Source organism: Apis cerana, linkage group LG15 (genome assembly GCF_029169275.1).
Source record: "Apis cerana isolate GH-2021 linkage group LG15, AcerK_1.0, whole genome shotgun sequence".
Classification (NCBI taxonomy): Eukaryota; Metazoa; Arthropoda; class Insecta; order Hymenoptera; family Apidae; genus Apis; species Apis cerana.
In genome coordinates this window covers 3535415-3562094 of record NC_083866.1, presented here as the reverse complement: position 1 = coordinate 3562094, position 26680 = coordinate 3535415, and the positions used below count along the sequence as shown (strand labels likewise).

General features: G+C 28.6%; 3 protein-coding genes across 5 annotated transcripts; 1 reads left to right on the top strand and 2 right to left on the bottom strand.

Annotated features, from left to right (window-relative positions):
• Window positions 1-298: 298 nt before the first annotated feature.
• Window positions 299-7880, bottom strand: LOC107997993 (phosphatidylinositide phosphatase SAC2). 2 transcript variants are annotated; one of them, XM_017056971.3, is made up of 13 exons: window positions 7711-7880; window positions 6899-7275; window positions 6549-6812; window positions 6322-6476; window positions 6068-6240; window positions 5819-6011; window positions 5421-5748; window positions 5220-5290; window positions 4690-4914; window positions 4108-4329; window positions 3699-4012; window positions 3411-3620; window positions 299-3292 (listed from the first exon to the last, which is right to left on the bottom strand). In XM_017056971.3, exons 1-13 carry the CDS (start codon window positions 7805-7807, stop codon window positions 2340-2342), a joined length of 3582 nt encoding a protein of 1193 aa, XP_016912460.1. In that variant the 5' UTR covers window positions 7808-7880; the 3' UTR covers window positions 299-2339. The 2 variants fall into 2 exon arrangements, with proteins under 2 accessions (XP_016912460.1, XP_016912461.1); XM_017056972.3 differs by lacking the exon at window positions 4690-4914.
• Window positions 7881-8225: 345 nt separating this feature from the next.
• On the bottom strand, window positions 8226-9930 carry LOC107997994 (ubiquitin-like domain-containing CTD phosphatase 1). The gene is made up of 2 exons (XM_017056974.3): window positions 9615-9930; window positions 8226-9461 (listed from the first exon to the last, which is right to left on the bottom strand). Exons 1-2 carry the CDS (start codon window positions 9772-9774, stop codon window positions 8563-8565), a joined length of 1059 nt encoding a protein of 352 aa, XP_016912463.1. The 5' UTR covers window positions 9775-9930; the 3' UTR covers window positions 8226-8562.
• A 1163-nt stretch (window positions 9931-11093) lies between these two features.
• LOC107997962 (exosome complex component CSL4) lies at window positions 11094-12902 on the top strand. Of its 2 annotated transcripts, XM_017056916.3 has the most exons (5): window positions 11094-11600; window positions 11675-11790; window positions 11876-12124; window positions 12229-12310; window positions 12371-12902. In XM_017056916.3, exons 1-5 carry the CDS (start codon window positions 11564-11566, stop codon window positions 12481-12483), a joined length of 597 nt encoding a protein of 198 aa, XP_016912405.1. In that variant the 5' UTR covers window positions 11094-11563; the 3' UTR covers window positions 12484-12902. The 2 variants fall into 2 exon arrangements, with proteins under 2 accessions (XP_016912405.1, XP_061941586.1); XM_062085602.1 differs by having other exon boundaries at window positions 11127-11600; window positions 12229-12902.
• The last annotated feature ends 13778 nt before the right edge of the window (window positions 12903-26680 follow it).

Genomic DNA, 26680 nt, shown 5'->3' with positions numbered 1-26680 from the left:
TTTAAATACAGAAATATATAAGATATAAAATTTGAAAAGAAAAATTTTTATTTTACGAAAATAATTTTATTTAAAAAAAAAATCAAAATATTAGGTACGTATATTAGATATTCCATATAATTTTAAAATTTAATTAATAAATGATTTTCAATTTTGAATTAATATTAAAGAATTATTATAGAAAATTATAAAAATTATATAATTATAATTAATAGAAAATTATAATTTAATAAATTATGAAAAAAAATATTTTTCTCATACAATATTTTATTAATAATGTTTAAAAAATTTGAAACCATTAAATTTATTTGTATTTTATTATAACTTTTTTTTCTACAATCGCTATGTTATTTATTGTATCACATGTATGTATAATATTTTATATATATATATATATATATGTTTTCAAAAACATAACTGTAATATAATGTGTATATATATATATATATATGTATATATTACATATATAAGGCAATTTAAGCCTCTACGGGCTATAAACATCTTCGTGCGTTACTTTGTCATGATTGTTTGTAATGTTCTATCGTAAAAATACAGATAATATATTATGTTACAATATTTGAATGTTCAATTTTAATTGGACCATAGACATACGAAAAAGAGAACAAAAAAATAAAATCTTCATTCTTCGGTAATTTTTATAATACTGTATCAATAAATAAATATCTGAGATTGTTAAAATTATTTTAAAAATAAGAGATATCTAGATACATCAAGAATGAATACATGAGCATAAAATTCATGAATCGAATTTTTCTAAAGCTAATGAAAACAGTTGTTATTTGTATTTATTTTAAAGCATCTCTAAATAATCTACAGAATCGACACATTTTATTTTCATTTTCTTTCTTTTTTTTTCTTTTTTTATTTTAATTGTTTTTAGTTGTGTTTATTCTGTTAGATAATATATTATCACAGACTATCCATTTGCAGTTAGGAAAAACATTTACTAGAAAAATTTGTTTATCTTGCAATATTTCTACTGACATATCAGTGCAACTATGAATATGTTTATGAAATACTAATACTTACTATATTTAAATTAAATTATTCGTATATACAAAGTATTAGCCATCTAGAGTTGTAACTTGAATTGTTTGGTCTAAATCGTATATATAATGTTAAATAACAACGTGTATTTTTTTCTCATAATCTATATAATTATTTTTCTATAATTCGTTAAATGTAATTCGTTAAATACATAATACTGCAACTGTGCAAGTGTATAAATATTGTGATTGTTCTTTTTTTTGTTATAATTTTTGTTATAAGTTATAAAAGGAAAATAATGTAATGTCACGAACAAAGTATTTTTTCTTTCCTATTCTTCATTTTGTTTCTTATAATTATTCTAAAAATGTAACTAAGATATTACGGCTGAATGTATATATTTTACATACTTAATAATTCACTCATTATACATATATTTTTAGAGAGATATTTTCTTTGCCAATCCATCTTGTTGCTATACTTTTGTTTTATTCAACTATAATATTATTCATTAGACTAAAAACTTTTTAATGAATTTTTTATATATACATAATTGACTACAAAGCTTCTTCATTCAGCTTGCTGCATAAATTATGAATGTTTACAAGTGTTACAAGTGTTTATAAATATCATGCATACACGTGAATTTTGAAATTTACAAAAAAAGGATTATAAAATATATTACAAATAAATAAAATCATAAAAAATAGAAAAATATGATTATGCAGCAAGCATTGGAGCTCCAAAGAATAAAAATTAAATTTCATTTATATAAGCAATATGTTCTTTTTTTTTTTTTTTTACGATAAATTTACAATTCCACATTTCTAAAATCTAAATGCAATGCTAGGATTTGGTTGGAAAAATTCATAAAAAGGCTATCGCCATGAAAATTTTGTATAAATATGCCGAAAGCATTTTGTGAATAGATAATCAGTTCGTATAGGCTTCAAGAGTTCATTGCTCTTTTTCGATGTAGAGTAATAGAAAATTTTTAAGACACACACAAATGGACTTGCTGCAGATTAAATATTGACCACATTGTACTTTAGGAAGTAATTTTTTTTTTTCGTGAAAGAATATATAGAAAGGATCTTATTAATTAATCATTTTTTGTCTTTTGTTTTCTTTTTTTTATGCACAAAATTTTTGTTAGCAAGATGGCAGTAATTGAAATTTAAAAAATAATTATACGTATCATACACGTGCATTGAGATGTTTGACGTAAATTCTAAATTATAAAATATTAAAAATAACAAAAACAGTTATGCAAAAATGTATCTAAATTGTTATCCGTTACTATATTCAGACTTTATACTATTCCCGAAAAATTATAAAGCTATTAGTTTAGATTGACACGAACCCCATCTTTCCTGTAATTTTCGACGTTGTTCTACATGATGATCTGAAAGATTTCTTGACATTCCTACATGTCCTGTCTTTAGTTTTCTAGGATCTAAATTTGCTCCTAAAGTTTGCACACCTTTCGCAAATTTTGAAAAAGGTGATAAGATATCTTTGGCAGTAGATGCCACAGGACTCGCAACATTTGTTATATTAGTTTTTATCGATTTCAAAGCAGATTCACTCTGAGAAGATGTAATATTTAAACTTAAATCTTGCTCAGATGTGGATCTCTTTTTATCTAGTAATCTGTTTTCCGTCTGCAATTTATTTCCATTTGTATCACTAAGTGTCAGCTTGCTATCAACTTCTCCGGTTGAATGACTAATATTTTTGGATAAATTCAACGTGGATGGAGGAAGAATCCTTTCCTTGTCCTCTGTCACACTTTGTATAGTTATTTCTGGTGTCTTTTGAGGAGATGCACTTACAGTACTGGCTCCAGAACCAATCTGTGGCACATTTAAAACTTCTTTATCAGAAATTTGTTCAGATAATTTATTAGGTCGTATTGACAAATTTTGGTCTTCACTGTTCTCATCAGATTCCACAACATCAGCGTTTTTAACACCCATTATAATACCAATAGATGGAGTATAAGCTTCCATTAAATTCTTATCATGACTGAAATTCTCTGGCTTTTCTAAAGGAACAGTAGATATACCAATGTTTTCATCATCACTACTACTACTACTATTACGTCTCCTTTGCACATTGCCTAAAATATCTCTGCCTCCAAGAGTGAAAATAGGTTTAGAAGGTGCTTCAGATTTCCTGCTTATGCTTTTCGCTATATCAATTGGTTTTCTAGCGCTAAAGCTATGACTTAACTTATTTAGTTTGCTAAATTGTTCAGACATGTTATTTAAAGCTTTCGTTCCTGCAACGATAAAATAATTTGAAAGTTATTGATGTATCATATTGATTTTATAAATATGATCAAAATTCTTATATTATATTCTCATATTATGGAAAAAATTTCTTTGTAAGATACATACCTGCGCTTTTAAGAGCTAATAACTGTGTTTCTGAGACATTTCTGGTTAGTTCTGGAAATGACGAGATATCAAGTAGACCCGTAGTTCCTTTACTATTCACTAACTTACTCTTTCGTCTATCTAATGTAACATTCATTGCTATAGGAATCTTTGGTAAATTGCTTATATCCATTGCTACAGAAATAGCTTCGCAAATTGATTTTAAAGACTCTGAAATATGTAAATTAACATAGTATAATTGAAATTATATATTAAAGCATCGAAATTATATATTAAATCGTGTTCTACCTATACTTTCTTCTTCGGTCTTTATAACAACTGCCATATTATTAAAAAATCGTAAATTTGTACTCCGGAACATATGAAAATATCCATACTCGTTCGCCATTTTATAATTTATTCTAATGCAATGAAAATGTTTATTTTTAAAAAGAGAAACCGAGCTTTCGGGCTGGCCAAATTCAATTAATACAATATCTTCAAGTGGAACTCTTTGGTAATTTGTGACTTTGTCGATTTGATCATCATAATCAGCTACATAATAACTATCGCGTGTTAATATTAGAATGGTGTCCATTTCTGTCTCTGTTAAGTCACCAGTCCTGTTAAAATAAATTATAAAAAACAAAAAATAATATTAAAAATAAATTTAAATATTATAAATTTAAAAAAATAAAAAAATGAATTTCTAACATACACAGGATCGGCATCTATAAGACCCCAACTGCCTAAAATAACTTCTGGATCGGGTATAAGTAATTTCTTGCAATCTTCTATTAGTAATTTCACATGAATTGCTGTAGCGGCGTTGTCTTCTTCTTCGGTACGCTCTTGAAATACTTCTTCATTTACAACATTTCCTAACATCATATCGATCGTGGCTTGTCTATAGACATCCTTGAAGCGATTTAAATAGTATCTGAAAATATACAGGTCTCCTAACTGTTTCCGTCAAAGCTATAATTAAAAATAAAATAAAAAAAAATATGAAATAAAAAAAATGACGATAAAAAATACTGTCTTGAAGGAGTCAGGATAGTTTTCTTCAGAGTAGACTTTCATTAATATTTGTTGAAATTAAATTGAAAATCAAGCAATTATCATGCAAACGAAAACGAGCAAAAAATGCAATATCAAACTGATTATAACATGTGGAGTCATAGTTTTAATATAATTGTCATTATTTGTTTGGATAAAGCAACAATTGGTTTGAAGTTTTAATACACATTTTATTTATTTGCTCGATTGAAAAACATTCAACCCAAAGCTGAGAACGAACCTTGCCAAATCATACATAGCACTGGCATAAAGAAAGTCAGAATAGGTGGCAAGTTGAAGCTCTATATTTGGTGGTTTCGCGGGTATTAACTCAAGACAACAATTATCAAGGATGTCTAAATAATGCGACCAATCGGTATTCAGTTGATTAACATCGATGGGATTTCCTAGCAAAGTATCTATCGCCGCTTGACGTATATCATCCATAAAGTGTTGCTGAAAATATCTATTGAAAAATGAAAGGATAGTGTCAAGGATCTATGTATGTATAATATATGATAGTATTTAATTAATGATCATGGCTCAAAGAAAAACAAAAATTAAATATTATTGATATCTAATGATTATACGAATATAATATAATGATTTATTCTTTTTAAGAGAATTACAACACCTAGTAGATTATATGTTTGCGAAATATTTTGAACAATAAAAAATAATCGTAAAATGATATATGGTGTAGGATATGTAAATGAATATGGTATTCTACTATAATGCGAATCGTATGTTATAATTGTGATCCAATTATACCTGTTCGCAGAATTTACGCCATCTTTCATTAACCCGGTAAATTTTCTTTCTCCTGTTCTTGTATAATCTCCCTATAAGCAATAAAAGAAACTACAATCATAGAAATTTCGCAATATTTCGATTGAACTTGTTTCTAATTAATAATTAATAATTAATTAATTAGATATTAAAAAATCATATATTTCTATCATCGGTACGAACCTTCAGAGCATTTGTACCAGCATACTGTTTACTGATAATATCGCCGTTATTTGCCCAAAGCAATTGAAACGTTTGTCTAATATTCGTCGGTAATGTTCCGTCCGGTGGTATTAATCCTAGCTTTGAAAACTGCATTTCCATAACAGCTTTACCTAAAGCAGTTTGCACCACGTTTGTTCTATCTAAACAATCTATGCAATTCACCCGAAACACTCCCTTCTGCATGCAAATTGTGCCTTGTTTATCGCGCCAACAATACCCCATGTCTGTCAATACTGTAGCCAATTCACTGACCAGAATAGATACATTTTCAAAATGCATTCCTCGACTGTGTTAGGTACAAAAAAATATTTAGCGACAATTCCAAATATTCTATTAGTTTCTTTATAATTGCTTACCAATATTCATGAAAATCGAATGTTGTATAAGTTATATCAGGATTATTGTAATTTAATACATGATTACTATAAGCTTCCCAAATTATTTTCTCCTTGCCTGTTTGCTCTACGAGATTCACAATACAAACTGGACCATATAAACTAAGCTCTTCAGTAAAATGTTTTTCAAATGCAAGCTGTGTTTCTGCTTCATCTAAAAAATTATAAATTATAAATTATTGAAATATAAATAAAATGTTTTTTAATTACCTCTGTCTATATGAGGTGGAGGTTTATATTTATAACCAGGTTGAGACCAATATACTGGTACACTGCCTCGTACTTGAACAAAAGATACTTGGTGATCATGATACCAAACTAATTGTTCTGTTTCTACATAATTTGCACATTTGCCCTCATCATCGACACCGCGTCGTTTATATCTTTATCATGATAAAAAAATTAATTTTTTTAAATAAATTAAGATTAAAATAATATATGGAATAATAAAAAAAAATTATTACCTTGTTCCTGCACGAAATCTACTTCTTCTTGATATAATTGCTAAATTAAAAATTTCATAATGAGGTTGTTCATCAATGCCCATTTCTACTTTGCATTTTTCTATTTGTACATATCCTTGAATAACTGGTAATATCCACCAAGTTGCTTTGTCTGTCTAAAATTAAATATTTTTTTAAATAAATATCTAATAAATTTTAATTTAAATTTAAATTTTAAAAAAACTAACTTTCAAATTAATTATATCTTGCAACATATGTTTATTCCAAAAAAATCTATCATCCACTTTTTGCCAAAGTTGTTTATTTTGTTCTTCTTCATTATATTGTGATTCTGTGGCACAAAGCCTTTGCAAGCTATTTGTGATATCACCAGTTTGACAGAAATAAAAGGAATCAGTTTCAGTGAAAATTTTATTTAATTCTTCTAAGATTCTTTTTTCAAATCTTTCCTTATCTTTAACAATGTTTCTCTTGCTCACTGTAGATTTCACCTATAGATATTTTTATCAATATATATATTTTTTATATAATTAAAATTTCTATTTCTAATCAAAATAAATAAATAAAGATAATTTACTTGAGATGTTGCAAGTGCAGCTGCCTGTTGAGTAGTATTTTTTATAGTATTTGTAGCACTTTTAATAGTTCCCCATGTTTTGGCAAATGTTGCTTTTTGTGGCACATCAAATAGGCCACCTTGGCTTTTTTTCTTTGGCAAATTCTGATGCTTTTTGCATGGCAAAAGTCCAATATCATTATTTTCACTGCCAAAATGCAAAAATGCAATTGATTTAATTTTATATATAATATGACCTCCATATAATTCTCCAGCTGGTAAAACTTCCTTAATTAGCATTAAACGTGGTTCTAATACACATGGTTGTTCTATTTTCCCAACAATTCCATATAATATTCCAAGACATTCTAAATCTTTTGGAGAAGCCCATTCCCAATCTACAAAAAAATTGTAAGTAATAAAATTTTATTAAAATATTAATATAAAAAAATTTTAATCTAATATAACTTTGTGTTCTATTTAATTGTATTAGACCACATGTCACATCTTTACATAATTTATAAACTGTAGCTATTGCAAAATCATGTGCAAACATCCATTTAAGATATATCCATATTTTCTATTATGTTAATAACGATAATTTAATTATGATTTAATTTAAAATTTTTGATTTTATCATGAATATTATTACAAAATTGAAAATTTGTAAGTTAAAATTATATGAATAATTAAAATTACGTGAAATTTTTTTGTTACAAAATTTGAAAAATTGAAGATGTTTTAAAAATGAATAATGAAACGAAAATTACAACGTGTATTATACTTGACACGAATGTATATATACTTCTGTCAAATTAGAACTGTGTACCCACCCGATTTAGCGGAAAACTCTCCCGTGTACTTGTCACACCATAAACTATGTCTTTCTTTTACGAAAATGAAATGCGTATCGGTACGGAACAATTCCATGCTTCCGTCTTTTCCACTGTATGATGATTTTTACGCAGCATGTGGAACGTCAAGTCTCCGAAAATCGGCCTATGATAGGCACTTCGCCATCTTGCTCGCGTATATAAGACTGACAACGGGTTCGTATAATATACAATATATATAATACTACATTACATTTCAGAATGACAAAAAATAGATGGCGATCGGATAGAGGATTAATAATATATATTTTTTAAATCTTTAAACGACAATTAATGATTCAAGCTTATAAAATTTGTTACATTGTAATTTATAATTAATAACATTAAAGTGATTTTGTATTTTTCAAATACACTTTATAAATTTTATAAAGTGTTAATATTTTATTTAAATTTTTTTGTAACATTTTCATACTATAATACAAAAAAAAAGAAAAAAAATAATAAGCATTTCATTATTTGAAATACACAAGATTTATTTATGTAATCAATGATTACATTTTATATATGTCTCACAATAACTGATAAGTACATTATAAATACAAAGAAGCGTGTGAAAATATGCGCATAACGATTAAACGTTATTATTATTAATATCGTCGTATATAGTTCATGGAAGAATATTTAAAAGATGTCCTTTCTATACAAGTATTTTTCTTCCGAATAAATTTAAATAATTGCCGATAAATTCACAAAATTCAATAGATTTACTTAAAATGTATCCTCTTGAGTAATAAAAAAAATTCATAAAATTTAACGAACATTTAACATTCTCAAAAAACAAAAAAAAAAGATTTATTCGTTCCTTCCTTCATTTTCTTCCATATTTCTTTTTTCTTCTTTGGTTTTGTCAATTATATATTCTTGCCATTTCCTATGATTAAGAGTTTGAAAGTCATCCACTTTTGCTATCAGTGTTAAATATTGAGATAATTTTAATAATTCCCTGTCTTTCCTTCTAGTGATATATGCATGCCTGAATGGTTTTATCTTTAATCCTGATTGTGGATTCATGATAAAGTTTCTTCTGTTGTCATCAAACATTATTGTGTTTTTTGCAGAAAACTGTTTATACTTTCCCCAAATAACAGCAAGTGGTTTTGCTGTGATAGTACCATACTTTGATGTTTGAACATTAATCATAAAATTTGCATCAAGATGACATGCTATCTTATAATAAGGATTATTTGAAACTCCAAGCACTTTCATCTTTTTATTGATCCATTCCATATTAGTTGCTGACCAAATTACTATATCATAATTTTGATAAGCCATAATTAAAAAATAATGAAGAAAGGGACGCATTAATTCCCCACCACCACCTTGCAGAACCATTGCTGAATTGTGATCAAAAATGGTGTAATCTATATCGAGCACCAGTAGTTTCTTTCCTTCTCTGAATGGATTTAATTCTACAAACCTGTAGTAGTCGATTCTAAATTGAATTTGAAATAAACACATCTTAACATTCTCTATATCCAACTTTTCCTCTTCAGTCTGAAAGTCATTAATTACATCAGGTAAGTCTTTTGGAGCATGACATACTTTAGCAATATCCTCTTCACGAGATCCCATCAGCCTTATTTTGAACCCAGATTTCATGCCCAAGTTCCTTAAGATTTCCTCATCTTGAGATGTTTTATTTGGTAAACAGACACTTGACGGACTTTTAAATGGTTTCAAACATGTGAAATCTAATAGAACAGAAGGATAGTTTGAAATCAAAATAGAAATCATTTAAGTGAATTTTATTTTAATATTAACAATGTATCATTATAATATTAACATATGATTATGATGGGGAAAAATAAAAGGAGAAAAGGTCATGAAACAGTTCAAAACATAACCTTTGGTTCGAAGGTTTAAAAGTTTTTGATGTTTTGGAAGAATGCCAGTTTCCTTGTGTATTCGTATTTTCAAACCGCGAACGGTATCGTCCAGATTCACATCCGGAATTTCGATTTTTTTTCTGCCCCATACTATTATGATCTTTCCTACATTTTCCATTTTTTCGAATATAATGACGCGACACCAAACGATGTGTAAGTACTGCGAAGTACTTACTCGATACAATTCCCTTAGATATATATGTATATAAAGACCATCGTAGAATATACTACATACATTGTAAGTACCTTTGTGTCGATATCATATCATGAAATTTATTCTCCACATAGATGGCGTTTCAATAGTACAATATAGCAACATTTATGATTAATTTATTATCCTGTCGATAAATGTTTTTTTAGGAATTTTACGAAACTAATATAATGTATTAAAAAATAAATACATTTGTACTTATTAATTGAATATTAATTAAATATTTGTGATTATAATAAAAACTATTATTATATCAAAATTTTGAAGATTTAAAAAATAATTTAAAATTTAAAAAATCTTTAAATGTTAAAAATTAAATTAAATTTAAATATAAATTTGAAATTAAATGAATAATGGCATAAATTAAATTAAAAACAATCATTAAAATTGAAAAATCGTGAAATTATCAAATATGAATATAAAAAAATTGGAACTTATATTATAAAATAAACGTTAATAAATGTTAATGTTAATACGAGCATTAAATATTCATGATCATTAAACTTTTAATATTTAAAAAATAATTGTCTTCCAATTTAACAAAACAAGTTTCTTTTTGTAGATAACATAATAATATAACACAAACGATATAGAATAAATTTAATTCAATGCATTTTTTGTCCCATATCTGAAGAACATTAAGATCCTTCTAAGATTTTACTGTTATTCTTAACATTACTGATTTATAATAAAAAATTACTACATTAGTAATTAAATATTAGTTAATAACTGAACAATTAAGAAATGTTTTACAATTGAAAGAATAAATTTGATAAATTAATCTTAGATAATTTAATTATTTTTAATCCTTTTAAAGAATGCTTAAAAATTCTTTCTATTTTCTTTACTATCTATGAAAATTGAGTCAGATTTTCATTTGTTTAAATATCACTTATTAGCTAGCGTATTATCAAAAACAATTACATTATATATATTTTTATACATCACATTTTTATACATTCACAAGATCTTAAAATATATTATAAAACCGAGAATGTAATATAAATATTTTTTAAATTAAAGATTGAAATACATTATAGTTTTCTGAAAAAGAAATCATTAAAGTACATTCAATTAACATTCCATATTGTTACATGTCATAAACAAATTTATAAAGGAAAATAGTAAGAAAAGAATAGATATAAGATAAGAATTGACAATTAGAACCATCTTTTGATTATTTCTAGAAATTTGTTTTTGATATTAAGAGATTATGTCGATAAGATTACGCGTACTATATTATATCGATCGTATAAAATTTTACCGGTTAACTGAAAATGATTATTTTTATTACAAATATATAAAAAATATATAAATAATTTTAATATTTGCAAGATAATTAATTAATTTTTACAATTAGTTTAATAATTTAAAAAATTTATAATTCATTAAATTTATTAATTTTATATGTAATTTATTATTTTTATTTTCTTTAAATTTTCATTAAATTTATTAATTTTATATGTAATTTATTATTTTTATTTTCTTTACATTTTTATTTTTTATTTTTTACTTTTTTGCAATATTTATTAATTTAATATACAATTTAATATAATTTTTACAAAATTTTTAATTTTAACAAAATACAATAAACTTGTTCTTTGTCTATAACCTCTAAATTTTTGACATGCAATTATTCGTTGCCTTAATGACAATTTATATATAAAACATAAAATTTTTTTAATTATAAAAGAATATGGACAAAAATAAAGATATTATTGTATGTGTACCAGGTAATTTTATTATATTTTTAAAATAAAAAAAAAGTAAACAGAGTAATTAGAAAAAAAATCATATTTTTTTGTAGGACAAAGGTTATGTATTTCTGACAAAGTTAATATTGCTGGACCAGGAACTTATGAACAACAAGGTTATATTTATTCGAAATTAGCTGGTTTAGTAAAATTAGTAGAAAAAGAAAATGTAAGGAAGAAGAAATAAATAAAATATATTATTTAACATAATTAATATTATGTATATGAATTATATAATATATTTTGAATTTTAGACTCGAACTGTTGAAGTCCATGGAATAACAGAACAAAGTATCGTTCCTGCACCTGGTGATATTGTAACAGCTATGGTTACTATTGTTAATCAGAGATTTTGCAAATGTAGTATAAAATGTATAGGTGATATTGTATTAACAAGACCTTATAGAGGTATTTTAAGGAAAGAAGATGTACGAGCAATAGATAAAGATAATATTCAAATGTACAAGTGTTTCAGACCTGGAGATATTATTCTTGCTAGAGTTGTATCCTTGAATTTTTTTTGTTATAAAAAAATATGTTATTAAAATATATTAGTAAAAATATATAAATAAATTTTGAATTATATAATTTCCTATGCATTCATTAGATGCCAATGACAGAAGGACATACTTATCAATTAAGTACAGCAGAAAATGAATTAGGTGTAGTAATAGCACACAGTGAAGAAGGTAAATTATTAAAGATAATATTATTTTTTTTATTAATAATTGATAATTTTTATGTTACAGGTGTAGCTATGATACCTATTAATTGGACACAAATGCAATGTCCTAAAACATTACGAAAAGAGTTCAGAAAAGTAGCAAAAGTAATTCCAGAGCATGTTATTGCAGATCAATAATTTAATATTAATATTTTTTTTTATGTCTATTCATTTGAAAAAAAAACAAAATAAAATATCAATTATAGTGTATATATATATACACATATATATATGCATATATTTTTTTCACAATTTAAATCATAATTCATTTTATTCATAATTTAATTTAATCATTACATTTATATTTTAATAAATTGTTAGACGCATAAATAAAAAATAAAAATTTAGAAGTTATTAAATTATTAGAATTATTATTATATTTAAAAAATACATTTGAAATGGTTTCTTTATCTATGAATTAATTAAGAATTTTAGATATTTATTAAAATTAAGAAATTTTAATAATATAATTTATATACAGTATGTACAGTTTGTAGATATTTTGAAAAATATGAATATTATAAATTTAATAAAAGTATATCAAATTTGTTGGCAAATTTTTTATTGCATTATGCATTTATTTTTTTGCATTTATGCATTTAATTTTTTTTTATGAATAAATAATTCAGTAAAGATATTTAAGAAAAACGACTTTAAAGATAGTTTATCAAGAAATAATCCTCTAAGTAATTCTCAATATTATTTATTATCAAATAATATAATAAAAATATAAAACTAACAGCATAAATGTATAATATAAATTGTTGTAATAATTTAAAAAAAATTAATTTATATTTACTTCATTAATATTAATTAGATTATAAAATTTAAATTTCAATATATATAATTTTAATTACATTTTTGTTTTTGTTTTATTTTTAAAAATATTTCTTCTTTTGAAGAAAGCAAAAATGGATCAAATTAATAAGTAATCCTATTAATAAGAATCGTAATTAGATCTATATTGATTTAACAAATAGCAAAATATAAGCTTGAAAATATAAATTAAAAAAGTTGTTAAATCTAATATTATTAGATTTCTATAACGAAATTTTACAAAGATATGATAATTACATTATTAAAAATATAAGAAAACATTGTTAAAATTAATTTAATATAAAAATTACTTAAATTAGAAGAAAAATTATTTAAAACATAAAACTAAATATTTAAAATAAAAATTGATCGAATCTAAAAAGAATATAATATAAGATAATATATAAAATCAATATAAAATATATTTAAATTAAACAATATAAATATATAACAATTAAACAATTAAAGTATAATATATAATATATAATATTTCAATTTTTATATGCTAATGTGAATAGAGAAATTTATAACCAATCGGAAACCATTAAAATCTAGCGGCGAAACGAATTTGTGCGCATTATAGTGCGCATCATAGTACGCATCTTAGTGCGCATAGCATCAGTTACAGTTGAAAATTATAGTGACAGACTGTGTTTTAATGATAGAAGTGCGTAATTATATAAAATTTTTAGTAATAAAATGTTATATTACAGTTATTAAACTTAGTTATAAATTATTAAGCTTTGTGTAAATAATATGTATCTATTTAATCATTATTATATCAGATTTTATATCGTTTTTGTGACAAATTATCATTTCATTAGAGTCGGGATAGTTTCAAAGGCGGGATAGTTTTGAAAAAATAACAGTTTCTACGTAGGACAGTCTCTACAATATGATTCAAGATAATTCGACGATTTTCGTGCAAATGTGGTAAGATTTTATTTTATTTTAACAAAAAAATAGTTATAAATTTTTTTTCTTTTTATTCATCAGAATAGTTAGATCAATTTATACGTATTTCTTTCTTCAATGTATCTATTATGACGTTTAACTTGTTATTTCTGTATTTGTTTTCATTTTACGCTCAAAGGCCGAAGGCTGAACGTATTTCTTATAATTTCTTTCTAGGAAATGGATTATTTGCTTTTGTGCGACGCTCGACATATTTCGATTTGTCGAAATGTAAGCATATCCCCTCTCCAATTTGTAATTCGATACATCGAAATCGTTATGCGAGATGTCATTCCGTTGTCGAAGCTTGTGAAAATTAGACGCTTTGTTTCAGGTGCGTAACCTATCTATTTTATTATTTAATTATTATTTATTATTTTATTATTATTTATTTAACAATTATTTTTTCATTTTTTATATTAGTATTTCATTAATATAATGAATTTGTTCAATGTAATATTTATTAAATATTAAAATAATTGGAAATTTTTTAAAGAATAATTTATTTTTTTTTGTCCAATTTATATTTAACTATTAAAATTACTCGTTATGAGTTCTAAAATAAGATTTAGTTTTATTTTAATATGGTTAATTTAATTTTATTACATTTTATATATTTATCTTAAAGATTTAACTATTTCTGCACAGAAAAATAACTGATTGCTGAAATTACTTTAGGCGGGAAAAAATATTTTCAATATGGACGCCATGATGATAAATTATATTTTATGGAGAACAAGTAAAATTTAAATTTTTATGCAAAAAAGAAAAAATCTGTATAGAAGAAAAAAATATTTTTTTGGAAATACGTAATATTCTTTTTTATTAACTATATATATATATATATATATATTTTTATGTAATTCATAATTTTTTTAAAAATATCAATATCTTTTTTAACAAATGCGATAAAAAAAATATGAAAGTATATTTTATTTCTTTTTCTATATCTTTCCTTCTTTCATTAATGCAATTTTATTTCCAGACTTATTATGACTGCGTGCAATGCAGTCGATAGAATCAGTGTTTGCTTCGTAATAGTATTTTTTAAGTGTTTTTTAGAGCGCAATAACTCTAAGAATAAATAAATTTAATTATAATCATACGCGAAATTAGAGTCAGTGTTTATTTGTTGATTATATATAAATTGACACGTTAATAGTTTTTTATTTTTATTTTTTTATTTTAAATATTTTTTGATATTGAGTAGAATCAGTGTTCCTCTCAAGAGAATAAGACGATCATCCATGCATGAAAAGGTAATTATCCTTTCTTTTTTATCTAAATTTTTATTTTTCTATTAAAAAATAAAGCTATTAGAGAATTTCAATTTTTAAATTTTAAATTTTCATTCGAAGATTTCAATATTTATTATTATTATATCTTATTAGAATTTCAATCTTTATTGTCAGTATATTTCAATATAGTCAATAAATTATAATGTTTCATTTTTGTTACAGATGTTCCTCAGTCTTCACAATAACTTTTTATGGATCACGATAGTATTAATGGCAATGCAGATCCTTCGCATTTAATGGTGAGTCGCATGTATTTTGATTCCTCCAATTACTCAATCATGTCGTAGGATAAAAAATCCATTTCGACACGAGTGATTGGTTGTATACGTAGAATTTTGTACGAGCACAGTGACCATAGATATTTATTATATCTGTGAATAGTAACATTTTCTTTTTCTGTTTTTTATTTATTTAATTCAGGTTAGGTCTTCTTGTACGTAATATTTTAAATATTAATAATTTTTTAAGTTTAATTATTTGAAGTTAAATTATTGTGATTTATTATTCATGTAGATTAATATGAATATTTACAAATATCAATATTTATATGTATAAATATTCGTGTATAAATTAAACGCGAATATTCAAATAAATAAATAATAAATAATGTGAAGATAAATCATTTTTAATTTAATTTTTTCTTTTATATTAATTTTAAATGATTTAGTTTGGAAAATATATTAAATATTACGTGCAAGAAAACACTTCGCGACAGATAGATTTTGAAATCAAAGCTACAAGTTTTGAGTACTTGCTCTTTTATATTATTTTCAAAAATTTGCTTTGATAAAGGAATCGTCTGAGGATATTTTTTTATTAATATTTAATTTTGAATTAATTATTTAATTGAATTGCATTATTGTATTACTTTTTTAATAAATATATTTCCTTTTAATTAATAATTCTTTTTATAGAATATTAAAATTTTAATAATTTATTATATTGATAAAAAGTATAAAGTAGAGTCATTAAAATTTAAGATATGAGATTATACGAAATCATTAGCCCGTTAAATATTTATACTAATCTATTTTTTTAGCTTAGGATTTTCAGGTTTAATCCTTTCCATGCCCATTGCCAGAATTTCATTCAAGTGCCCAGGCGTTACTTGAGTGAAAGAAAGGTGGCGGGCATGATGATCCTAGTTTATAAGTTTATTAATATTTCTCAGCGACTGACGATGTGTTAGTGTATCGTGCACGATGTATTTTTCACATTTTTGTGTGTGTGGTTAGGTTGTGGAAATGCGTCGTTTTAACTATTAACAATTATTAATTCAATTACAATTTATAATAACAATATCACATCACTGTTATATATACTGTAGATTAAAAATAGTAATGCAAGATTGTTAATAATTAATTTTACTCTCAAATTATAATAATACTTTCATCTTTAATCTTTAATCATTTAATACATTTATCTATTTTAATATGATTTTTTTAGAAGATATATATTTTTTTCGATTATATGAATATTTACGTAATTTTACGCAATGGTCGCTAGTCTTCGTCAGTCGATTTCAGGAAAATGGTACGTAAAGTTAGAGTGTGAAAGTAGTATGCCAAGCTCGGGTGTCGGAGGCGCCCCGGGACGCTCTCCCTAGTGTAGGCTCTTGCGCCCGAGTGTTATGTGTGAGAATCGTGGAATGAGTGTGTTGGTATGCCTGTTTTGCCATTTTATTAAATATAGGGTTAGGTAGGATAGGTAGTATACTTCCGGTGTGCCTGTTTATCATAAGTAGGTAGGGCCGGGCAGATTGTCACAGTCTCTGATCGGGTAGGCGCGTTTTCGCGTGACAATCTGTTTCTGGAAATATAATTTGAAAAATCGAGAGCGAGGTTGAGACGAACGATCATAGATGGCCACTAATTTCTGGTTTTGCTTCTCGATTTTTCGAATTTCGCGGTCGCGGTCGCGAGGTTAATTTCGAAACGAACGTTGCGCTCGAGATTCTGCGCATGCGCGGACAATGATCACTGCGATCGTTGGTCGCGCATACGCACTTAGCTTTCGCGATTTAGTTCTTTTTTTTTATTTCTTTTCTCTCTCTTTTTTTTTTACGGTTAGTGAATCTCGAGCCTAGATTTAAGTTTCAGCGGGTATCGCGCCCGAAGAAAGAAGACCGAAGAGGCCCGACAAACTGTCACGAAGAGGGCTGCAACGAATGGCTTCTCATCTTTGGATTCAAAGAATGGGAAGTCATTGTTACTATTTAGTCACTGTGCTCGTTTTAGCAATACGTAGTAATTGTTGTTGTATCGTCCGGCCAATTTACATGCTGGCCCATCATTCAGATCCAATCATCGCGTTTTTTGCATTAGTGTTGCGATAAATAAATTACGGTTTGAATTAAAGTTTCGTTTTCAATTAGTGTTGCGATAAAAAAAGATAAACGCGTTTGCTATAATAAATATCGCGATTGCTTTGATTATGAATTAGTCTAGTCTTTTGTTTAAATTTTAATTTATTTTATAGTATTGCGATTCACAATATCGGCATATTTAAAATAGATTTTCATTTATATAATAATAATAATAAATTTTGTATTAAATGCACTTCAAGAATTAGTGTTGCGTTGATGAATAATCGCGTTTTTTATAGTAGTGTTGCGTTTACAAATTGCTCATATTTCTTCCATTTGAACTGGGAGAAATAAGTTCCTACTTCTGGATCACCTGTTGTAACTAAAAGAGCTACACACAAAGATGATTGCACAACAGGAGCCTCTGATATGCGATATTCCGTTATTAGTGTTGCGTATAATAACGAGTGCATAAATTAGTTTATTATAATTTCGTAAATAATTAAAACATTTTTCTAAAGATGTATATTTTCGCGATTTTTTATTTTTATTTTTTTTTTTAGCTTTTTTTTTTGTTAAAAAATTATATTGTAAAAACAATAAAGCACTCTACGCGTTTTCTTTTGAATCTTTAGTATATTAGTGTTGCGAAATAAAAAAGATGTTCCACTCACGGTTTATTTGGATTTATATTGAGTGGATAATTGTTTTGGTAACCCTTCTGGCTACCTTTTCGTCGGATTTTTCTTTTCAGCACTCATTTTTTTGAAAAATAAATAAATTTTTGTGCAAAAAAAGGATAAATGGGACGTCTGATTCACAGCAACTTCCAAACGGTAAGGTCTAAAAAATCATTATTATTTAATATACAATTAATTGATGTGATTATATTTTTCGTAAATAAAAAATTTATTAAAGTAATAGAATAATTCTTCGGTTCTCTTATTTGATTTTTATTTTATTTTATATTTTTTTAAATAATTTTGTATATATACTTGGATTGTACCATATTAGATCGATAAAAAATATCGATCTTTTCTGTTGGTATTTCAGAACATGTGATAAAAAGATGTTCTGTTAGATGTCACTTCTATTCTATTTCTCGTCCTTATATTTCTCATCCATTATCGAGAGTCGGTAATTGAGTTGGTAACAATAGCAAGGTGGCAATAGATCTTTAGATTTTTTTAGACATGGGATAAAAAATAAATAGGATTATAAGTTTTTACTGTATATCGTTAATTAAATAATTATATTAGATAAAATTATGATCATTTTATTGCATATATAAACATATTTGCATTAATATTATGCTCCAATTTATATCTTGTCGATATAGAAGAAACTTTCACGTTAATTAACATTTTATGGTAATGTAGATTATTCTATTTTTAGAGTTCTATATTATCATAATACTCAAATGAACATATTTCATGTTTTTATCAATCAAGCAACAAAGTTATTTTACTTACAATTTAAGAAAGAAAAATTATTTCTAATTATTATTATTTTAATTTTTAATATCAGAAAAAACTATTTTGAATGATACATTTATTTAATTATTTTTATATTTTTATTTTTACGAAAAAATTATACAAAAATAGGAAAATCGAAATTATTAATTCAAACTTCATCCTTTCTTGAGAATAAAACACATCTTTTGAACTTAAAAACTTTGTTAATTCGAAAGTATAGAAAATTGTTTGTCTCGAATTTCGCGTCACGAAATGCGATTTTTGGTGATTGATGAAGTACCGCCGAAGAATGTTCTAATCGGTGATCGGGTTCTACTACGTCTCATTATAAGCAGGCAAAGTCACAGAACCACAGTTTTATCTCAGATCTTTGGGGCTAGCCTTGTTAGCAAGCTGAACTATGGACTATTACATTTATCTAACCCGATCCACCGAAGTTGGAACACCGTCGTTGGTTTCTCGGTACGGCAGTGATGGATATTTCACGGTTAACGTCCTGACACTGTCGCACGTTCAACCGAAACTAAAACCGTCTTCGTCTCGCTTCAAAGAACGTGCTCTGTAACCTTAATTCCGTTCTTCAACCACCTTCTCGTTAACATCTACCTTCCCTCTTGATTTTCTTCTTTCTTTCTTTTTTTTATCTTTATCGTTGAAATCGACCAGGGCAGAAAGTTGTTAGAAAGTATATTCGAAAAGGAAATTTATTACGATGATTCTTTGAATCATTTTGTTGAAAAAGAAAAAATACTATTATATTAAAAGTACTTAGATTAGAATAATATTTCGTAATTTTTTGTTAAAAAATTTAAAAAAAAGAAAAAGTTGCCCTATAACTTTGCAAATCATCATATACAATATGATCATTAATATCGTTTAAATAATTTTTCTATTAAATTATAAATTATCAATTTATAATCAAAATTTCCATATTATAACACTTTTTTCGAATAGGTTGCAAGTTTTGGCAATTTTTTTCCTCAACGCAAATCACAAAGTAGCATTAAGCGCATTAAAACTCATTCATTCCTACGATCGCTCGTTTGAAAATTGTCGCGTGTCGTCGATTTATCCCTTCCCCGTCGAAAAAGGAAAACACGATTATCACGGGTAAAGAAAACGTTGTTCCAGGAAATTATACCGCGAGGGCAGTTTCCAATGTTGCTAGTATATGTAGCTAGGTCGTAGATAAGCTAGAATTATGATGGTCTCCGTTTAAGACAATTAAGGTAGAACCGGTTAACAACACGTGTTACAACCAAAGCCCTTCCCGTATCTCTTCTTCGGACTCATAACCCGGCGTCATGTCTTCTAACTAAGTTCGCTTAAGCTACCCTTAAAACTGGCTCAATTATTGTCCATTGGTCCTTTTAGTGGCAAGCGTAACGCGTGGACATTACTAATTCCGTCGAGTTAATTTCACGTAGTGAAAATTTTGTCGTCGGCCAGTGGGGAAACGTACACCTGTAGAGTTGACAATAATTATTCGTTCGCGATACAGTCGAGATGAAGAGATACAACGGCTATGCCAGTTCGACGATGTCATTTGTTACCGGTTTATATCAGATCTATCGCGCATGCGCGTCGCGTACGCATGCGCAGAACGGGCCACCGTCCGAAAATTGCTAAATATTCCTAGCTGTTTTTAACGTTATTAACTATAGTTTCGAGTTACAAATACGAATTTTAGATACGAGTAATTTTTAGAGAAATTTATTTTAACGCGTGTCGTTGCCAAATTTCTTTTAAGAGGCGACGAATTTCCTCACGAATTTCAGCGATTTTTTCGTTTCTGATCCGAAAAGAATAACGCGAAAGATAAAAGTCGGAGCCAGTTTTACCAAGAAGAGAGTCAAAGGCCACGTTTAGATGAAAAACTGGTTTATAATTTTGATCACGTCTCGCTACGGACAAAAAAAAAAAAAGGAAAAAAAGATATTTAAGAAATTTACTTGGGGAACAAGACAGAGCTATCGGTATATCTCGATATAGATGTGGTACGTTGATAATAATGGAATAAATCGCATTTTATAGTTGAACGAATCCAAGATTCTCTTCTTCTTGTTCCTTTTCCTTCTCTATTTTGTCTGGCATAATTCATTCATGGCACACGCGCAGTAACGCAATCGTGGGTTTAAATGGGCTTTTATGGATAGTTCCGGTTTTACATGGGACGATTTAATCGCGTTTACCCGCTTTTACCCACCTCAAAGTGCTACTCGTCATTTTCTCTCGTATAATACGGGCCAATTTCTTGGAAATTGATTTCGGTCAGATTATTTATCTTTTTGAGAAATATTCATATACAACTCAGAACTTTCGGAATGATATTTTCTAAAGAGGGAATTTTTTTTTCAGAGTTTTTAAGGGAAGAGTTAAATAAAGATAAAAGTCGTAATTAATTACAGGAACAATTCGATCGATTTAGCTAAACGAGGGGTGATTTTATCAAGGAAAGAAGGAATAGTAATTCGAAAAATTTGGTGAATGCACGATCCAACGAACAGTCAAAACAGTGCTACCAGAGTAGCAACAGTTAGAGCTGGCAGTGATACGAAGGATTTATCCTAGAGCTTTTTGTGATCGGAATTCGTCGTGTCACATAGGATGACAATCGTTTTACGGCGCATTCCGTGGCATGAAGACTGCTTCCTCGCGATACCGTGTTATTAATACACGAAACGTGATGTGGTTGTTTCGTGGACAGCCAGTCGTGGAGAGCAGGTGAAAAAAATGCGGCCGTGGCTCCCTCTAATTTATGATCTTCTCTCTTGTCGATGCTCGGCTGGTCCACATATTACGGTCCGCAACCATTTTTTCTTTTCTTTTCTTTTCTTTTTCTTTTTGTCTTCGGGACAAAACACGATGTTTTGAATAGAAAATTCGACCAAAAGGGACCATTGATCGATTGAACCGATGCAATTAGTAATATTTTAGTTTAAAGTTTAAAGTTTCTCATTGGTGTTAATAAATTTTTCTCGTAAAGTAGATAGATTTATTTTTATTTTACAATTAAAAAATTCGTGCGTATCCATTCTTGGAAGTTCAACGAAACAGACGCTTGATATTTTAAGGAATAAAATTGTATAAAAGGATCTATAATCCAGTTCATATGGATTAAAAATTTATCGATTATTATTAGATTAGGTTAGAAAAAATTTGACTTAGAGGATACAAATTAGCAATGGATTCATAATTATTAAAATGAATTTTTCGATATTGCGCGATAAAAAAATTTCTTCTCGATCTCCTCGGAATTAATTAATGAGTAACTTCCTGATAGAAAACCAAAATTGAGACAAAGATGGAACGAGATGGTGTATCACGCGGATTATTTCTTGCAATTATTCCCTTTCACGAAGTTGTAGACGAAGGAAAGGGGAATAAAGGAAGAGAAATCGTCCGATTTAACGTCTTAATTCGCGAAACTGCTCGCGGCGGTCCAATGAGCAAGACGAATTGCTGCCGATTTGCATTTAAGCGCGAGATAAAGCGACCCCCTCGAGCAAATTAATCCGCCATTTTATTCCTCTCACGGCCACATTGAGATCTCGAAAAAGACTCGATATTTGATTAAATGGGGGGGAGAAAAAAAAAAAAAATGTACAATCGAAAAATTTTCTCTTTCGTATTAATCGTATTCTACGTCTACGTCAAATTTAACGATAGATGTATTTTGCAAATTACTCCTGCTCATAAATTATCACCTCGATTATTAGTCTTCTTTAATTCGAATCAGCGATCAAATGAAGAAATATCGTGTTTCAACGTCGTTTCATAAAATTTTTGATATATTTACTTTGATTAAAGTAATTATTTATGGTATCAAGATCGAATTTTAATTTCTTCCGTATCTATTTTTAATTTCTCCGGCGATAAAAGAAAGAATATCGAAATATTTTTTGAAACACGAGCAAGAGTTTTTAAGAGGTTATTTCAATAAGGTGTCGTGCAATTACCACGAGTTATCTGTTTTCTAATATATCGTATATCTTATCGCATATATTTAATATTCTCTCCTATTCTCTCGCGTTTAAACTTGATTCCGTGTTTCACTGTGCCACTTTCTTGGTAATTAATTACCAGGAAACTTTTACGCGTTCTTAAAGCGCTTCTAATCACAACATGGAAACGAGTCGTATGGATTTTCGCTATAAATCACACCCACGATCCACGATGTATTACGAGTCAAGAATATCTATTATTATGATTACATCCTCTCATTTTTCTTCGTTTTCAGAAGTGAAATCTTCTTTACAACGATTGTACAGAGACGTATTAAATTTTCAATGTGTTTGTTTGTTTTTTAAATTGAATTCATTTACTACGATTAATTTTTTTTTTTGCAATTAAACAACGATGATGGAAGGTTTTCGACGAGTCAAGATATTTCAAAAGTAAAATTTCCAATCTTTCTTCTTCAATCTTCAATCTTGTCAAATTTAAAATCCTTAAACAATTTCTAAATATCATTCCAATTATCATCAAAAGTTAACAATAAAAATTTCCTTATTTAGTTAATCGAAATTCGATGTTGAAATTTTAAAATAATACAACAAGTAAAAAAAATAAAATAAAATTATGATTTACAATTATAAATTTAAACTTAATTAAAAAGTGATTGGACACGAATTTAGGGAAGCAAAGGTTAATATTAAAAATTTAGAAGGGGAGGGAGAGGGATATAGGTAGGAAGGAGATGGTGTCTTTGCGAAACTCACTCGGCCGTGCCTCTATCGAGATACTGGTATCGATATCGCGTGTCAATTAAGCGTGACAAGTGCGACAGAAAACAGCGGGAGAATTAAGCTCGACGACGTGAAAAGTACGTGGGCGAGCATTCGTGGTTGTAACACGAGGCAGATATGTATACGTGTATATAGAAGCGTGTACTCGACTCGCGCAGGTGTCGACTCCTTTTTTCTTCCCCTCCTTCCTCGTAGCCATCATCCTCGTCTCCTCGTTTTTCCTTCCTTCCTTCCTTCCTTTCTCTTCTCCTTTGCTCTCGTTTATTTGTTTATTTATCTTTTTCTTCCTTTCCCAGGATAATAAAACGCCTGTTGGCGGGTCATTACGAGTATTCGAGCGCGCGATTACGGCGTTTAATCAGGCCCGATATAACGTGGTCAGCTCCCCGTGTTGAGAATTTTCTTTCTTCCCTTTTTTTTCTCGTTCGAATTACTTTTTATTTTCGCACCTTTCTCGTGCTCATCATCATAATCTAAATGTTACAAGTGATCGTAAATGTGCACGGAAAATCCTCCAAAATCCGCAGATTATTCACAACGATTGCGGCGTGTGCTCGGTTGACACGGGAACATTCTTGGCTGGCGATGAATCAATTCGAGAATGAATCCACCGCAGCACGGCGCTCGTGTACACGCGATGGGCAAAGGCGTTCGGTCTAAACCGACGGATGGAGGGGGAAGGATAGATTCACACCTGTGCGCGTGGGCGTGTTGCAGTTGAGGTTAGAGCAAGGCGAGCATTGCTCTGACGACGCCGTTTCCTACGGACGATTATAAGGATCTTTATGGCGGCAGGAAATTCTGATCGGAGAGAGGGTTGATTCATTTCGATTGCATTACACGCGTACCCTGTAATACGATTAATAAGTTCGAAATTGAGATCCAATCTCGAGAGAAATTTTCTTTTGTTTTTCTCGATATATATGTGTATGTATTTTTATACGTATTTTGTTCTTATCATTTCGTCATCTGGAACTTCAGCAATTCAAATTTGGTGAAATTAGGGGACGCAATTTCCTCCCTTAAACGATTCGCGGTAACGGATCGGTTAATGCGATACATTAATTAAATTATCCTCGAATTTTGTGACGAAGGTATCATCATCCCCCTCCCCGGAACTTGCGCAATTCGTGAAAATTCGCCGATTCCCCAGAACGCGCTCAAGGCGATCCTCGCGGCCGACTTGAATTTCGAAGGAAATTTCGAAAGAACATCGATTCGCCCGAAATGCATATATTCCGGGAATATTCGGGATCATACGTTTCATGATGCGAAAGTGGAGGATAATTTCGCGAGAAAAACGGTTGCTTCGTGGAGGAAAGGAACCTGTTCACCACCTCTGAGGGTGAATTAATAATAAAAGAACGCGTGCAGTTGATTTACGGGGTATTTCTGATAGTACAGGCTGTTTCATACCGAGTGAAATTAATTTATCAGATACCACATCGAATTAATCTTATTTATTTATCATTTAAATTCGAGAGTTCACGAATTTCGTCGAGTTTGAATTCAAATTTCAATTAATAATTGGAGGATATACGATATACATTTTGCGATTTTTATCATTAAAAATATCGAGTACGTATATCGAGAAAAGGCGCGAAATTCGAACGATGTGATTTTAAACTAAAAGAAAAAGCTGAAAGAATTCGTTTGAAACTTCCTGTACTTGGACCTGTTTCAAATTACTAGGGCCAATCCGCGGAAAATTAATAAAATTCAGCGTGACGATGAGAGGGGCCTCCCTGTCCACAACTGCTAATAATCTTATCGACTATCTATAAAGACGAAGCATACGGAATTTCCTTTGCCCGAAGCATCCTTCAATCCTCCTCTTTCGCGAGAATAAATTCCTCGTATACTTCAAAAGAATAATCACCAGATAAATCAATTTATCAACGAATAGGTTAGGTTAGGTTAAGAAATCGTCCACTGCATTCCTCCATATTCGCTTTCAACGACAAACGGATACCTAACCTCAATCGCGATCACTTGGAAGAAAGCTTTTCACAGATCGCACATAACGTAATATTAATAATGATCCAAGATATATATACATATTTAAAATGGTTACAGTGTCTTCTCGCAGAGATGGAATTAAACGGAGTTCGTTCTCGGGGAAAGGAATGCGTTGAGATGTGCTCGATACGGTGACGTACCAGGTATGCGCCATGATTACAGGTATAATTCGTAATTTAGTGGACATAATCGCGAGCAGCGTTAATAACGAGCAGCGGCCCCCTTTGACGCGTTGATATTTCATCGGACCGGCGATATAATTATGTTTGAGTCGCGCTGTAACACGATTACAGCACGTGCACACGTTATTATTTCGCTTTGAATAATTCATACGGGGCCGAGGGCCGTATGGTGATTCCCCTCCATCATATCGTCATGGGAATCAATCTGCTCTCCCCGATATTCCGTTCCTGTTATTCAGCCCATTTATTCCGTGTTATTATCGCTTCGACGCGATGTTCCTCGAAATGAGACATTCGCGTCCTAAGGAAGAGGAGGTCGATCTTTGGGAAAGGATCCTTGATCCTCGGCGACGAGTTATCGGCATGGATTGCGAAGTTGAGAGGTTTAAGGAGAGGTTAACAGGGAGAGGACACTTTGTACGATTTAAATTGGAGGGAAATATGTTTCAATTAATATCCACAACATTTTGGCTTATCTCGATCCACGGATATCTTTCAATAACCCTCGAAGAGAAATCAGCTGGAAAACAAATTTAAA